The sequence below is a fragment of the Microcaecilia unicolor genome, chromosome 12, assembly GCF_901765095.1.
Source record: "Microcaecilia unicolor chromosome 12, aMicUni1.1, whole genome shotgun sequence".
Taxonomy (NCBI): domain Eukaryota; kingdom Metazoa; phylum Chordata; class Amphibia; order Gymnophiona; family Siphonopidae; genus Microcaecilia; species Microcaecilia unicolor.
Genome location: NC_044042.1, coordinates 66357644 through 66373770, shown reverse-complemented (window position 1 = coordinate 66373770; position 16127 = coordinate 66357644). Strand labels below are relative to the sequence as shown.

The 16127-nt window shown below is 42.3% G+C and overlaps 1 protein-coding gene across 2 annotated transcripts in view; it reads right to left on the bottom strand.

The window, feature by feature from the left end:
• The window catches only part of ARHGAP23 (Rho GTPase activating protein 23), a 192751-nt gene that overhangs the window by 125565 nt on the left and 51059 nt on the right, over nucleotides 1-16127 (bottom strand). The window contains exon 1 of one of the 2 annotated variants that reach the window (XM_030220799.1): nucleotides 8668-8948. The exons of the other annotated variant lie outside the window; for it this stretch is intronic. Within the exon in view, the coding sequence (XP_030076659.1) occupies nucleotides 8668-8721 (54 nt within the window). The 5' untranslated portion in view covers nucleotides 8722-8948. Of the gene's footprint in view, nucleotides 1-8667; nucleotides 8949-16127 lie in introns of those variants that run through there. 2 annotated transcript variants of the gene reach the window in all.

The following is a 16127-nucleotide window of genomic DNA, read 5'->3' as shown; positions in this document are numbered from 1 at the left end:
CAACAAGTGGTTAGCTCGCTGCTTTCTGCAACTGAGTCGCCTATTGCCCCGGACAGTGTAATACTGGAGAATAACCTCCCTAAAGATAATATAGCCTGTTTTCAGGATTTCAAACTGAAAGAGCAGGTCTTAAAAGCCGCACGCCAAGCTAGCAATTTCAAATGGGACTCCTACTCTGTGGAGATTTATCAAGATCTGGCATCAGCCACATTGAAACGCCGGGCTGACCTAAAGCCTGTTACAGCCAGACTTCCTGAACTGGGTATCCGGTATAGGTCGAGACATCCCTTTGCGCTGGTTTTCTATAAAGATGGATGTATGCACCATCTGTTTCAGAAGCTCGTGAGGTCCTCCCTGAGGGGGACCTAACATCGACACCATCACAATCTGGTGTGTCTCGGCCCGACATCGCCCTGAGGTCTCAACCAAAGTGGCAGCGAGTGGGACACAAACGTCTGCAGCACCAGCAATCGGCTGGCCTCCTCACTTGAGGGTGGACCGGGAGTATATAAATAAGGTCACTTCTATGCTGACAGTGTTGGACCCCCTTTCTGGGGTCAGGTTCATGTGTGAAAGATGTTGTTTTGACTATTGAGACTGGGAGTTGGAACTGCTCGATGTTTGGGATTGCTGCTGTGAACCGACCGTTCACTTGTCTATTAGATTGTAAGCTCTTTGAGCAGGGACTGTCTCTCTTTGTTAAATTGTACAGCGCTGCGTAACCCTAGTAGCACTCTAGAAATGTTAAGTAGTAGTAGTAGTATATTGACGTTCCATACTTTGGCTGTTTGTTGCTGAGTGGGGGTTTAATATAGCTGGATGCATAATAGGTTGTGGGTGTGAGGGTCACGTTCCTTCCCTAGGGCACCTATTCTGATATGGACAGGGTGTCATGGATAAGTGGGGGGCTGGATGGGGAGGGGAGATAGGAGAGGATCTCCACAGGGTACGGGGGAGGGGACTGGTTTGGTGGTTGAATGGTGGTCAGGAGTGGAGGGAGAGGAGTGTGATTGGGGGTGTGTGGATGGCTAGAGTGGGGCTATAACACTGTTAGGATGACAAATATAAACTTAATGTTCCTGAATGTCAGGGGTTTGAATGTGCATATGAAGCGTCAGCTGCTATTTCGGGAGCTGGTTCATTTGAAGGTAGACATTGCCCTGATTCAGGAGATGCATCAAAAGCCACAACACAAGCATTTGTGCAAACATCGTAATTATCCACTTATGTATTTTGCATCTAATTGAGTGGGGGGCAAGACCAAGGGGGTTCTGATAGCGTTTAATGATTCCCATCCTTGGCGTACTGAAAAACAACATTCCAGATAAGGGGGGTCATTTCTTATTAGTAGTTTTTTCAGTGGGGTCTCAAAAATACACTATAGCACAATCAATGGTACTCAGTCATCTAGATTACTGCAATGCACTCTACGCTGGCAGCAAAGAGCAAATAATTAAGAAACTTCAGACAGCTCAGAATACTGCAGCTAGACTCATATTCGACAAATCAAAATATGAAAGTGCTAAATAAACACCTACGAGAAAAGCTACATTGGCTCTCACTCAAAGAACGCATCACGTTCAAAACATGTACCTTAGTTCACAAAATCATCCACGGAGACGCCCCAGCCTACATATCAGACCTGATAGACCTACCACGCAGGAATGCCAAAAAATCATCCCGCACATTCCTTAATCTTCACTTCCCCAACTGTAAAAGGTCTAAAATACAAACTAATGCATGCGTCAACCTTTTCCTACCTGAGGACACAATTCTGGAACACGCTGCCGCACAACTTAAAAACGCTCTATGAACTAACCAACTTCCGCAAAATACTGAAGACCCATCTCTTTAACAAGGCATACCACAAAGACCAACAAATATGAACTCAAATACAAATATCCAGAACTGCCTTACAATATCTGCTTGCTAAACTACTAGTATGTTCTATCATTATCATGTTTGCTTGTTAAACTACTATTATGTTTTATCATTATCATGTTACTGAAGATCCTTCTATAATGCTAAATGTATATCTTCTTATATGCCTCCACTATTCATGATGTATTGTAAGCCACATTGAGCCTGTAAAGAGGTGGGAAAATGTGGGATACAAATGCAACAAATAAAATAAATAAATAAATATAAGGGCCTAATACGAATCATAGGGAATTTTTTCACCAATTGGATCAGTTATTACTGGCACATGGGGAGGGGTCATTGTTAGTTGGGAGGGACTTTAACCTCACCTTAAACCCCTGGTTAGATAACGCGACCCTAACAATACAATACACTCAACAGAGCCGTTCACTGCTTCGTGCATTTTTAACTAGGTGGCAATTGATAAATTTCTGGCGACATACGAACCCTGTTACAGAGAGAATACACATATTTCTCATCAGTTCATCAATCTTATTCTCGTATTGACTTCTGGTTAGGCGACGCGTCAACTCTTCCATGTATTCAGGACCAGCGGATAATACCTCGCACATGGTCAGATCATAGTCCGGTCGCTCTATGTCTGTTCTCGGACCCTGTCTAATATTACCCCACAATGGCATTGGGGGTATCCTATGACTATACAGAATGGAAAAGGGTATTCAAATCCTTACTCAAGGTGTCGGTGTCCAGTTCCCTGGTAGAGAATGGAAACAAGATACTTTACTGCTGGTACTATACTCCCAAGAGATTGGTTAGAATGTTCAAAGGGGGGGGTCAGCCTTGTGTTTGACGCCAGTGTGAGGGAGGGGGGAGAGTGAATGTATCACATTTGGTGGTCTTGCCCCTCAGCACAAGAGTTCTGGACTAAAGTTTTGAAATTTGTGTCTAGTTTGACTGAGGTCAGTTATCCCAAGAAAATGGAGCACTGTCTTTTGCATGCTAAACCGCAAGGTGTGAACCTGAATACTCATCGGCTGGTCACACAGGTGTTTGTGGCTAGTAAATTAGTATTGGCGGCAGCATGGAAACAACAGTCCCTGCCTGATATATCTGTGATACTGCGTAAGCTGGATTATATCCATTTGATGTCTAGACTCACAGCGTTGTGTACAGGGAGTATAATAGATTATCATTGCATTTGGGACCCATATGTTCTATGGTCATCTCACCCCGAATCTGCTTCGCAAGAATCTTAGATTTGGGGGGGGAAGGGGTGGGAGGAGGGGGTGGATGGGTATGTTAAGCTAAAAGAAAAGCCAGTTATCTTTTGGTATCTGTTATACTTATTAATGTGAACCTAGTTTGTGGATGGTTCAGATGTTGTATTATTCAACTGCAGATATTTCAATAAAATTATAAATAAACATTTTTTTAAAAAGTACTTTTGCATTTGACACTAGGGTTCCTAGCAACTAAACATATCATTTTGGCCATTTTTTTATTTACAAAATGTCCATTATATTTTTAAAGGGGTGTGGTTTGTGGCAGAGCAAAGATTCATGGGGGGAGGGGGAGGAGTCACGGTCCACTGACCGCCAGGGAAAATTAAGAAAAAAACAAACCTATGGGATCTGGGAGGTCCGGTGCATCAGAGCTGTCAAATCCATTTGAAAAGCTTAGACTCACAAACAGCGAGCGATGCACAAAGCGGGATCCGTGCAGCTCATTTGCATGCCATCCCCTTTATGCACTGGCCCTAAGGGCTCTTCCACTAGGAGAAGAAAACACTTGAGGGAGGATATGATAGAGGTCTACAAAATCCTGAGGGGAGTAGAGTGGGTGGACATAAATCAATTTTAAAAGAGTAAACAAAGTACACAGACAAGGGGACACTCCATGAAGTTATAGGGTAGTACTTTTAAAACAAAATAGGAGAAAATATTTTTTCTCTCAAAGTTAAGTTCAGGAACTCATTGCCAGGGGACGTGGTAACAGCAGTTAGTATATCTGGGTTTAAAAAAAAAAAAAGGTTTGGACCAGTTGTTGAAGGAGAAGTCCATGAAGTCCGTAGAATGGAATCTTGCTACTCTTTTGGGTTACTAACAGGTACTTGTGGAAGCAGGATACTGGGCTAGACAGACCATTGGTCTGACCCACTATGGTTATTCTTAAGTTCTTGTACATTTGTCTGTGTTCATAAACCTGGCATCCACCTTGATCTGTGAGTGAAACCTGCATGCAAAGCCACAAGCCTGACCCTCTCTGTATGTCAAGGGATACAAGAAACTGTGTTGCCCAATATTTGGGGGTTCCAAGAGTCACCGACACTGGTTATGCATAGAACAGGGGACTCTCTGGAATTTCGATACTTTGGGCATTTATTTGCAGCAAAAGCTCAAATCTCCAGCTGCTACAGACTTGATTCCACTGTGCCAGGATGGTGTATAGAAGCTCCCTTTGCTTGCCCCTATCCCTCACACCCCCAGCACAGACTGCCCTCTTGCCTCCCAGCACCAACAAACAGCGCAGGCAATAGAATGCACGACTGCAACAATATGAAAAGACGACAGTCTATGGGAAAGGGTGTTGGATGTGTGGAACAGCCTCCCGATGGAGGTGGAGGATACTAAGAGGTACATTTTTAACACATCTAAATCCGATTTTGGATGTTTTGTGAAAAACATCCAAAAATCCAGCAGCGAATATGGTTTTCAAACCAGAAAAACGTCCAACTCTTTTTTTTTTTTTTTTTCAAAAATGGCTATTTGCTAGACATTTTTGTGCTCAGTGTATATCTTTTAGGGACATTTTTGGGGAAAAAAAAGTCCAAGGGAAAAACACACAAAAACAAACCACTGAGATATATGGGGGAGGGTCAGCATTCTTACTAGACTGGCCACAGACATCCCAGCAGAGCAGTGGGGCACCCTAAGGGGCACAGTAGTGTACTTCACATAAAAGGTCCCAGGTACACCTCTCACTTACCAGTTACAGTGGGATATGGGCCTGGATATCCTTCTCTACAGTCCACTACACTGACCACTAGGAAACTCTAGGGACCTGCTTGCTGCTCTAATAGGACTGGCCATAACATCTGAAGCTGTCAGAGGCTGGTATGTACTGTTTCTTTCACAGTTTTAAGGGGTGGGAGGGGGCTTTATGTGGAAATTAAAAAGAGTAAGACCTTTCTTCCCAAGAACCGTTTTCCGTAACCTTGTACAATCAATGGTGCTCAGTCATTTAGACTACTGCAATGCACTCTACGCCGGTTGCAAAGAGCAAATAATCAAGAAACTTCAGACAGCCCAGAACACTGCAGCTAGACTCATATTCGGTAAAACAAAGTATGAAAGTGCTAAACCCCTATGAGAAAAGCTGCACTGGCTCCCACTTAAAGAACGCATCACGTTCAAAATATGCACCCTAGTTCACAAAATCATTCATGGAGATGCACCAGCCTACATGTCAGACCTGATAGACTTACCACCCAGGAATGCTAAAAGATCATCCCGCACATTCCTTAACCTGCACTTCCCCAACTGCAAAGGGCTAAAATACAAACTAATGCATGCGTCTAACTTTACCTACCTGTGCACACAGTTATGGAACGCATTACCGCGCAACCTAAAAACGATCTACGAACTAACTAACTTCCACAAACTACTGAACACCCATCTCTTTAACAAGGCATACAACAAAGACTAACAAATATGAACATACACAACTCCTCCACATATATTCAGAACTGTCTTACTATATCTGCTTGTTATATTACTATCATGTTTTCATTATAATGTTACAAAAGATCCTTCTGTACCATTAAATGTATATTTTCTAATTATATTTCCACCTATCATGATGTATTGTAAGCCACATTGACCCTGCAAAGAGGTGGGAAAATGTGGGATACAAATGCAATAAATAAATTCCCCCCGTGGTCATTTGGTCATTTAGGGCACCTTTTGGTCACTTGGTCGTAACTGAAACAGATCTAGCCAAAAATCTCTTAATTTTGGCCCTGGATGTTTTCATTTTGTTCCATTATTGAAGCTAAACATCTATTTTTTGGTGCCACCCATGGCCCGCCAAAACACACTCCCAACATGCCCTCTTCAAATCTGGGTAAACTGGAGCAACACATCTAAAATTGGGGTGTCAAAAATTGCAACTTGGACGTTTGAGAGAAAAACATCCTTCTTCCACCTTATGATGTTTTGGAAACTTTTTTTTATTTTATTTTCAAAATGAGCTCCTAAGGCTATTTCCAATTAAAAAAAAAAAGCATGGTATAAGCACACAAGATCTCTAAGAAAGAGGCAGGGATAGTAGATAGTATGGATGGGCAGACTGGGTAAGCCATAAAAGTCTATCTGCCATCATTTTCTCTGTTTCTCTGATGCTTTCCTTTCTGCTTTTGATTGGTTCATTCTACTAACCATGTGCAACTTTCTTTAAATTATTCACCTTACTTTCTAACTCTTCTTACTCTCTTACCTATCTATATGTTCAGCTTTGCTTTACCCTTCACTATCAATTAAAATGCTCTATTACGTATTGTGTTGACATTGTAAGTAGTATACTATACCATACTTATTATTTGAATATTTTTATTGCTGTAATCACCTATTGCTTATGTTTGATCTATTCTTACTGAACACAGCCTTAAGCGAATTCCTTCTAAAAGGCGGTAAATAAATCCTAATAATAACCAGAAACAGTCAACTGCAAGAAGCAGGAAAACAGCAGCAGCTGCTCAGCAGTACTTTGACACCACAGCATTATCACAGGGTATGACAGGAGACAGAGGCAAGGAGAAGAAGGATTGGGGGGGGGGGGGGGGGCAGCGACATAGCAACCACCTCCCCCTCCTTCTACAGTAATCTCAAACTGAGTAAAACTCAAAAGTTCCCATCTTGGCATAAGCCTAGTCTACCTATATCTTCAAGCAACCTCACTCCCGCTCTCCTCCAACCATGTTATCCTAAATTTACTGCTATTAGTCACAGGCCTTAGACATGGAACAGGATTTCATTTCCTGTTTTCACTGAAAAGCCTTCAAAAAGTTGTTGGCAGCATTTCTACAGGACTTAAAATGAGCTACTTCCTGCAGTAGCATGCCATACAGTCCCTAGCTAAGAGAAACCAAGAGACGGGGGATGAGGTTAGAGGGGCTGTCCTCCACAATCCTGAACCCCCATACCCCCACAAACCCAGCAGCTCATAAGCATCCACAACTGAAAGCTTTGGAGAAAGGAAAAGGGAATGCAACTGGAATGGAATCCCAGACCTGTAAATGGATAAAGCATTTCAGAGCTGATATTCAAAAGTACTTTTGCATTTGACGCTAGGGTTCCTAGCAACTAAACATATCATTCTGGCCGTTTTTTTATTTACAAAATGTCTGTTATATTTTTAAAAAGGGATGAGGTTTGTAGCGGAGCAATAGTGAACGAAAAGGTTATACACTGAGGAGGAAAATTCAGCCACAGAATATAACTTATACATTCAACTGGCAACACAAAAATAACGGGTATAATTAACCATTCAGCCTAGACGTTTCAAGTATCTGTGGATTTTCAAAACTAGTACTTTATGGTTGGGGTCACTGAACATATGTATAACCTACAAGTTTTACATTTAACAATGACCAACCACACTGGTGAATGACCTCTTTTTCTCATAATATGAATTTTTGTCAGGATCACTCAACCCCTGCTGCAGTCAGATTTCAGCTGAGAAATGCAAGGAAGCCCCACACACACAAAGCTTTAACATTGTGCCATGACTCCTGGGGGAGGAAAAGAATGTGGCAAGAGTGTACGGGACTTGAGAAAATGTGCTGTAAATGAACATCACATCTCCTCTCTTTTTGAGCTACATGATGCAGGGTTATGGTGTGTCCTAGTCCTAGAAACCTTTTGAACACATTTACACAGCACACTGCCCTCTGCCTTTAAAAGAAGCGCTGTGCTATGACATGTGGCTGTACAAGGGCACACCCTTACAGATACTGAAAAATACTGAAAGCAACCCACCTATGTGGTGAATCTCTTCATAAAAAGGCAGTTAATACATCCCAAGAAAGAAAGAAATCAAAAACTTGGCACCCAAAACTCTCTCCCCTCTTACTTCTCTGTAAGTTTAAATTAGTTCTCCAAACTGCAGACCACATCTAATGCAGACACCCGTCACTTCACAAATGAGAGAATTGCACAGCAGTCTACTACCCCTATTCCTGTCTAGCTGTGATTCAAGCTCTGGAGGGTCCCAAGGACTAAAAGAAATGCACGTCAGCACTGGCCACATCTTTGCTCCCTCGAAGGGCTCCTCTCCTTACTATAGAGATAAGAATGGTATACGTGTACAGCATACCGTCAGTGACAACTATGATGCCCTTGGAGTCTCTCCCTAAACCTACTTCTGCTGCTGATCTGCAGTCTTTCTCTGGGGCCCAGCATGACACACATTAATACCACATCTTCAGCCTTTTCAGCAGCCGTTAACTAATCTTAACAACTGCATCTCTACGACTGAGAAATTTTCAGTTGAAACCCAGAAAGGAGTAAGCAAGTCTAGTACAGTCTCTACTCAGCATAAGATAAACAAAGGGAGAGAAGAGAGAAAAGGAGTGACAGATGCCCTTCACTCTGATAATTTAGGACAGAGAAAGTATCTTCAGACTGCCCTTCCCAGGGAGAGACCCAGGCATTCTCTTGAATAAACTAAGAGGGAGGTTTGACCGGACAGGAAACACCAGCAAAGACCACATCTCAGACATGTACTTACTTGTATATTTGGAAAAGGAGGAATTCCAACCAGGCAAAAAGTGACTCCATTCATTTGCCAGTTGGAGGGAGGGAAGTGCTGAATTCCAGAAGCTGCAGATTGTTGGAGAGTTGCTCTGACCCCAAGACGTGTCTTGCCCTTGAAGCTATTTTACTGCTTAGGAGTCTTTTTCTAAAGTTTGGGTCTCCTTCTCTACCCTGGAGCTGCAATTCCTGTGTGTTTCTGTCCTGAGTTTGGGCTGTCTTTCCTTCTCGCTCCTCTTTCTCTCCTGTCCTGTACTGTCTAAGTCTAGAAAACAACAGTTACTCTAAAAGGAAACACTTGAAGCTTTATTTCACAAAGGCGGCACTGATGCGCTGCAAAAATGAGAGGCCCTCCCCCAACTTTCCCTAAGGAAGTTTCCGGGATTTTGACTGAAGAGAGCATGGAGAGCCTGTGACAGAGAGCTCATCGCTAAAAAGCCACACACAGGGATAGAAAGTATTCAGCTACAGACAGTATGTTTTTCTGTGCTTGCCCTGAATCAAACAAACTGATAAATGGCAGATTCAGTAGCACAGAACTAGAAATAGCTGCACACATCTTGTGGCTGAGTGTGATGTGCCAGTGGAGGCTGCCTTAAAGAACAGGCAACCGTGACACCCTCCCTGACCCACCTCACCAACACTGCCCAGGCTACAGCCCTTCTTTTCTCTCCCCCTCCCTCGTGCAATTCGAGGGTGGGGCTCCGACCCCGGCAAAGAATTACAATAAACACCACACCATACAAGATCTAGTGGTAACAACTTGGCCACAGCTTTATTAAGTAAAACATGTAATCAACAATTATAAGAAGTATACAGGGATACCAAAGGCAACTAAAAACCCATCTAGAGCAATTACAATATCCCTAGTCCACCTTGGGATCAGCGAGGTTGACAGTCTGACATTTGCAAACTAGTGAGCCCAACCTTGGGTGCCGAGAGAAATGGTGGAAGCTATAATTCAGAACGAAATCAGTGAACAAATGGGACAGACATGCATTAACGAGGAAAGCCAGATGACCTAGCAAGATGTCAGGACTTAACTGTATTAGAAATTTTTGAAAATAGAATCAAATATGCGAGTACGAGTAAAGGGGTCATGGATTTGATAGAACATCTTTCTGTGGTACAACCAAAGCAGTTTACATTTATTATATGAAGGTACTTTGTCTCTAGTGGGCTAAAAATCTACAGTTTTGTACCTGGGGCAATGGGTTAAGTGACTTTCCCAGGGTCACAAGAAACCAGAATGGGAAAATGAACCCAGTTCCCAAGGTTCTCAGTTCACTACACTAACCATCTAGCTACTCCTCCCTCACATGTGGATGGAGGAGCCATGAAGTCCCTCATTAGAGGCTCCTGTGGAAATGAGGAAGCAGGAGGCAATCCCTATTGTGGGCAAGGAACTGGCTAAAAGACAGGAAACAGAATAGAATGAAATGGTCAGTTCTCTCAATGAAAGGGCGTGCCCCAGCGATCAGTGCTAGGTCCAGAGTTTCACATATTCATTAATAACCTAAAAAAAAGGAGAAAAGGGCAAAGTAGTCAAATATGCAGATGACAGAGTCATCTGAAGTGGACAAAATGAAAGCTGACAATTAAGAATTTCAGAATTTGATTCACTGACTTGTCAATCCACTCTTCACATAGAATCAAGGCAGAATACAATCCCAATAACCAAAAACAACATAAGCATCATATAGAAAAGAATACCATAAAATAAAGTAAAAAGCAATAAAATAGCATAGATCTCTGTCCTAAAAACATTCATCCATAACTAAAATCCTTACCCCAAACTGACAACAGTTTTATCTTAACCACATAATAAAAATAAATATTTCTTGACCTCTTTTGCATAATTCTTTCCAACTTTTGTCAGGTTGGAAAGAATAAAAATAAAAAAAAGTACTAGAAGATGTAAGAGCCATTGTCGCCAGTCACTTTAACGCTCATCTTTTAAGAATGTGTCATTTAGTCACGTACAATTAAGGGTGCGTCAGTTTGTCAATTATAACATTTCAGTGTGTGTCACTTAAGTGTGCATCTCTTAAGGGGGCCAGGAAACAAGCATGTCCGTCATGTTCCACAAGGCCATACTGGTAGAGGCACGGAGATTTATAAGTCCTCAAAGGGAAGAGACAAACTTTAATGGCTTTTCCTACTGTTTCTCACAGAAATAAAATGTCCACTTTGAGCTGGAAATGCATCTTTTCAAGAATTACGACCTCACAACCATACTCTTGATTCTGCCTCTGAGGAGCTCAAAGTGAAACTACAAAGAATGGCAATGGCACTTAATGGGTGCCTCAATAGGCTACCTGCCTTCCAAACACAGATCAACACAGATCAATTATCACCAAATCATCCTTTTTTAAATTTCTGCGTGCTCTTCAACACGAAGGACTCCAGTTTGCCTTGTATTCTAGAGTTTCCATGAAGAAAGCCAAAAGTCAAAGAAATATAAAAATTTGAATTTGCAGATTAATTTAATTCAAGAGTACTCTAAGAATAATAGTATTAATTGAAAAACCTGTCTAAGCGTTGCTTACAACATCAATTTGAATGTTTAAAGTGAACAGCAACTATTTTTTTTCTAAGCCATGGTTTTAAATTTCAGGTTGTTTTTTTTTTTTTTTTTACTTGTTAAGCACTTTTAACGTTGCTTTGTATGCATTTGTATGCTTTTGGTGAAGACATTAATAAACGTTTCATGAATTTTATACATTCTGTGTCTCTTCCCTCCATCAATGGCTTACTAATAAGTGTCACACACTTAAAAAAATGCTTCTATAACTAACGTGCTATAAAGTGTCACATGGGTATGTGTCACGCTTGACAATGACACTGGTCAAAGTAACACTTGCTCTTCTGTCGTACAGAGAAAGGCAACAAAATGGCTTGACAGGTTAGGGCTCTTTATCTTGGAGAACAGAAAGTAACAGAGGGAAGATAAGATGGGCTTATGAAAATATAAGTGATGTGGCACAAGTTAATAGGGAATGGGTATTTACTCTTTCAAATAGTACTAGGAACCAAGGAACCATATGAAGCTAGCCAGGGTGAAATTTATATTTACCTACTCATTACCTTTCCTCGAGTCATAAGAATATAAGAATAGTCATACTGGGTCAGACCAATGGTCCATATAGCCCGGTATCCTGCTTCCAGCAGTGGCCAATCCAGGTCACAAGTACCTGGCAGAAACCCAATTAGTAGTAGCATTCCATACTACCAATTCCAGAGTAAACAATGGCTAAGGACTTAGGACTTTTCCTCCAGGAACTTGTGCAAACCGTTTTTTAAACCCATATACACTAAACACTGTTACCAAATCCTCCAGCAACGAGTTCCAGAGCTTAACTACTCTGAGTGAAAAAATATTTCCTCCCATTTGTTCTAAAAGTATTTACATGAAATTTCATTGTGTCCCCTGATATGTTTTGAAGAAGTTGGGGGGGGGGGGGGGAGAAATTGATTCACCTCCACCTGCTCCACACCACTCAGGATTTTGTAGACCTCAATCATGTCCCCCCTCAGCTGTCTCTTTTTCAAGCTAAAGAGCCCTAACCTCTTTAGCCTTTCCTCATATAGGAGCAATTCCACCCCTCTATCATTTTGGTCACTGTTCTTTGAGCCTTTTCTAATTCCGCTATATATTTTTTGAGATATGGCAACCAGAATTGAACATAATACTCAAGGTGAGGTTGAACCACGGAGCGATACAGAGGCATTATAATATTTTTGGTCTTATTTTGCATTCCTCTCCTAATAATTCCTAGCAGCCTTGTTTGCATTTTTGGTCACTGTCAAACACTTGGCAGATTTCAGCATATTGTCTACAATGACACTGTGAAGTAACAGTGTGTGTTAAGCCTGTAAAAATGTATTGGATATTTTCCTACCTAAATTAATTCTGAAGAGCATTTCTCTAGTTTGGCTAGCAGATGGTGCATGTTTATGCTTAAAGCTGTTACAGAGGACTGACTTCTCTTTCCTTTAGTCAGTACAGAGATAATAGGAAGTGCCTGTAGTGATGTAATAGTTTTTATTTGAAACTTGACTCTTCTGGGCTTTGAATGTTCTGAAGTTTGAAATTACCCAACAGATACTGGCTGTTGCTCCAGTCTTAGCCCGGGAGGAAAAGAGAGAAAGATCTCTTTACTGAGGCTCTGTGAATTATATGTTCTGACCTTCCCAGGTATATAGATGTTTAGACAATGCAATAATTGATCCATATTTCAGTTACCTGTTATGGTTTGCTATTTGCACTATTTTGTTCCACTGTTCAATTTTTAAGAGAATAAACATAATTGTTTGTTCGCCCTGTTTGTCTGATAAAGAATCCTGGTGGTTTGTGTGTTGGATCTGCGAGTGCTTTCTGGGAACTGTGGGACCACTGGGAGTGTGGCCTAAGCATCCTAGATATCACTGGGGATAATTTGAGAGTGGGAGACTCGCAGAGAGGCAGTTGTGACCCCAGTCGGTGGGAGGAGGGTGCTAGTATAAAGCACGTGTGGCAGGTGCAGGCGGACCTGAGCTCTGCTGGGGATAGACCCTCTAAGTGGCCACGGGGTAACCCCAGGCGGGTGGGCTAGGCATTTCGTGGCAGACACCTAGATCTTTTTCTTGAGTGCTGATTCCTAAAGTGGACCCTAGCATCAGATAACTATGATTTGGATTATTCTTCCCAATGTGCATCATTTTGCATTTGCCTACGTTATAAATACATAAGTATTGCCACACTGGGACAGACCAAAGGTCCATCAAGCCCAGCATCCTGTTTCCAACAGTGGCCAATCCAGGTCACAAATACCTGGCAAGACCCCCAAAAAGTTCAATACATTTTATGCTGCTTATCCCAGAAATGGAGAAATTAGATCTTACCTGCTAATGCCCCTGTATAAGACGTTGGTGAGGCCCCACCTGGAGTATTGTGTTCAGTTTTGGAGGCCATACCTTGCGAAGGATGTTAAAAAAATGGAAGCGGTACAAAGAAAAGCTACAAGGATGGTATGGGAGTTGCATTCCAAGACGTATGAAGAGAGACTTGCTGACCTGAACATGTATACTCTGGAGGAAAGGAGGAACAGGGGTGATATGATACAGACGTTCAAATATTTGAAAGGTATTAATCCGCAAACGAATCTTTTCCGGAGAGGGGAAGGCGGTAGTACGAGAGGACATGAAATGAGATTGAAGGGGTGCAGACTCAGGAAAGATGTCAGGAAGTATTTCTTCACGGAGAGGGTGGTGAACGCTTGGAATGCCCTCCCGCGGGAGGTGGTGGAGATGAAAACGGTAACGGAATTCAAGCATGCGTGGGACAGGCATAAAGGAATCCTGTGCAGAAGGAATGGATCCACAGAAGCTTAGCTGAAATTGGGTGGCGGGGGGAAGAGGGGTTGGTGGTTGAGAGGCTAGGATGGGGGAGGGCAGACTTATACGGGGTCTGTGCCGGAGCCGGTGATGGGAGGCGGGACTGGTGGTTGGGAGGCGGGAAATACTGCTGCACAGACTTATATGGTCTGTGCCCTGAAAAAGACAGGTACAAATCAAGGTAAGGTATACACATGAGTTTATCGTGGGCAGACTAGATGGACCGTGCAGGTCTTTTTCTGCCGTCATCTACTATGTTACTATGTTACTATGTAATTTGCTTTCCTTTAGTCCCTCCGGACCGGACCAGGATTGGACTGTTGGGTTGTGCCCGCCTACCAGCAGGTGGAGACTGAGAAAAAACTCTGACTCTAGAGAGCCAATAGGAGCCCTGGCCATGTGACCTTAGCCTCAGTATTTGAATAACAAAGCAGGAAAGAAAGAAAGAACTTCTGTGCCGTATGGAATCCTAGCAGCCACAAATTCCTCGGCAAAACCGAGTACTAGAGCTCACCAGCAACTCTCACCAAAGAAGTGGTATGGCCCATTTGTATTAGAGCTCGCCAGCAACTCTCACCAGAGAAGTGGCATGGCCCATTCATATTAGAGCTCACTAGCAACTCTCACCAGAGAAGTGGTATGACTCACTTAAGGTTTCATATATATTCCATCAACTGAGCTCACCAGCAACTCTCACCAGAGTAGTGGTATGACTCACTTAAGGTTTCATATATATTCCATCAACTGAGCTCACCAGCAACTCTCACCAAAGAAGTGGTATGACCCATTAAGGTTTTATATATATATATTCCAGCAACTGAGCTCACCAGCAACTCTCGGCAGAGAAGTGGTATGACATATTTAAGGCTTTATATATATTCCAGCAACTGAACTCACCAGCAACTCTCACCAGAGAAGTGGTATGACATATTTAAGGCTTTATATATATTCCAGCAACTGAACTCACCAGCAACTCTCACCAGAGAAGTGGTATGACCCATTAAGGTTTTATATATATTCCAGCAACCGAGCTCACCAGCAACCACCAGAGAAGTGGTATGGACCACGCAAAGTCTTTTTTTTTTTTTTTAAACATTCCACGTGTGGTAAAGGAACGAATACACTTCCAAACTTAATAAAAGAATCTAAAGAGTTGATAGAACATGGGAGGGGCCTGGTCCGGTCCGGAGGGACTAAAGGAAAGCAAATTAGCAGGTAAGATCTAATTTCTCCTTCCTTAGCATCCCTCCGGACCGGACCAGGATTGGACTGTTGGGAAGTACCAAAGCAGTAATCTTAAGGGAGGGACAGACATTGAGAATGTGGTAGAGTCCCTGAAGACACCCAAACTAGGATGAATACGAAGCCAAAGCTTGATGATCCAAGAACTGCCAATAAACTAAATAGAATGACTACAAAGCAAAAAAGCTGAAAAGTCCAAGCGATGCTGAACATTGTCCCCTACCAAGTGGCCGCTATATAATGTCCCCTACCGCACTATCAGTGCAGCGCAAAGGACAGAGAGACTCGAGGAAAAAAAAAAAACGACTGAAAGAAAGATGGCAAAGGTAGAAGCAGAGCCACCTGGAAACAAAAATCTGCAATGAATCTACCTCAGCTGAGAAAGTGGAAACCGAGATCCTGAAGTACAATACTCCAGATATCGTAGACTATTGCTGACCTAGCAACAGATTGGAAGTATGTAAAGCCTGTCAGTGAGAAAGTACCTGATCACTAGAAGCTAAATAGGTAAAAACAAGAATGCAGTTAAATACTATGCAGAAGAAGAAGGTACCTAAATCCTTGCTGCAAATTAGACTGAAGGTCCAAATAAACTGACAGCCGCTGCAGTTACCCAACATGAAAAAAAAAAAACATATCTCAGAGCGCAATTCAACTGAGAGAGAAAGAATCATCTGTAGCTGTTGCCTCTGCAAACCAATCACCTGAGACTCTTGTCGTAGACCCCAATTAGTGAAAACGGGAATAAATCAACAGTAGACACTTGTTAGTACCTTTCATCTGTTAGAAACATATAGAAGTCCATAAAACACTACACAG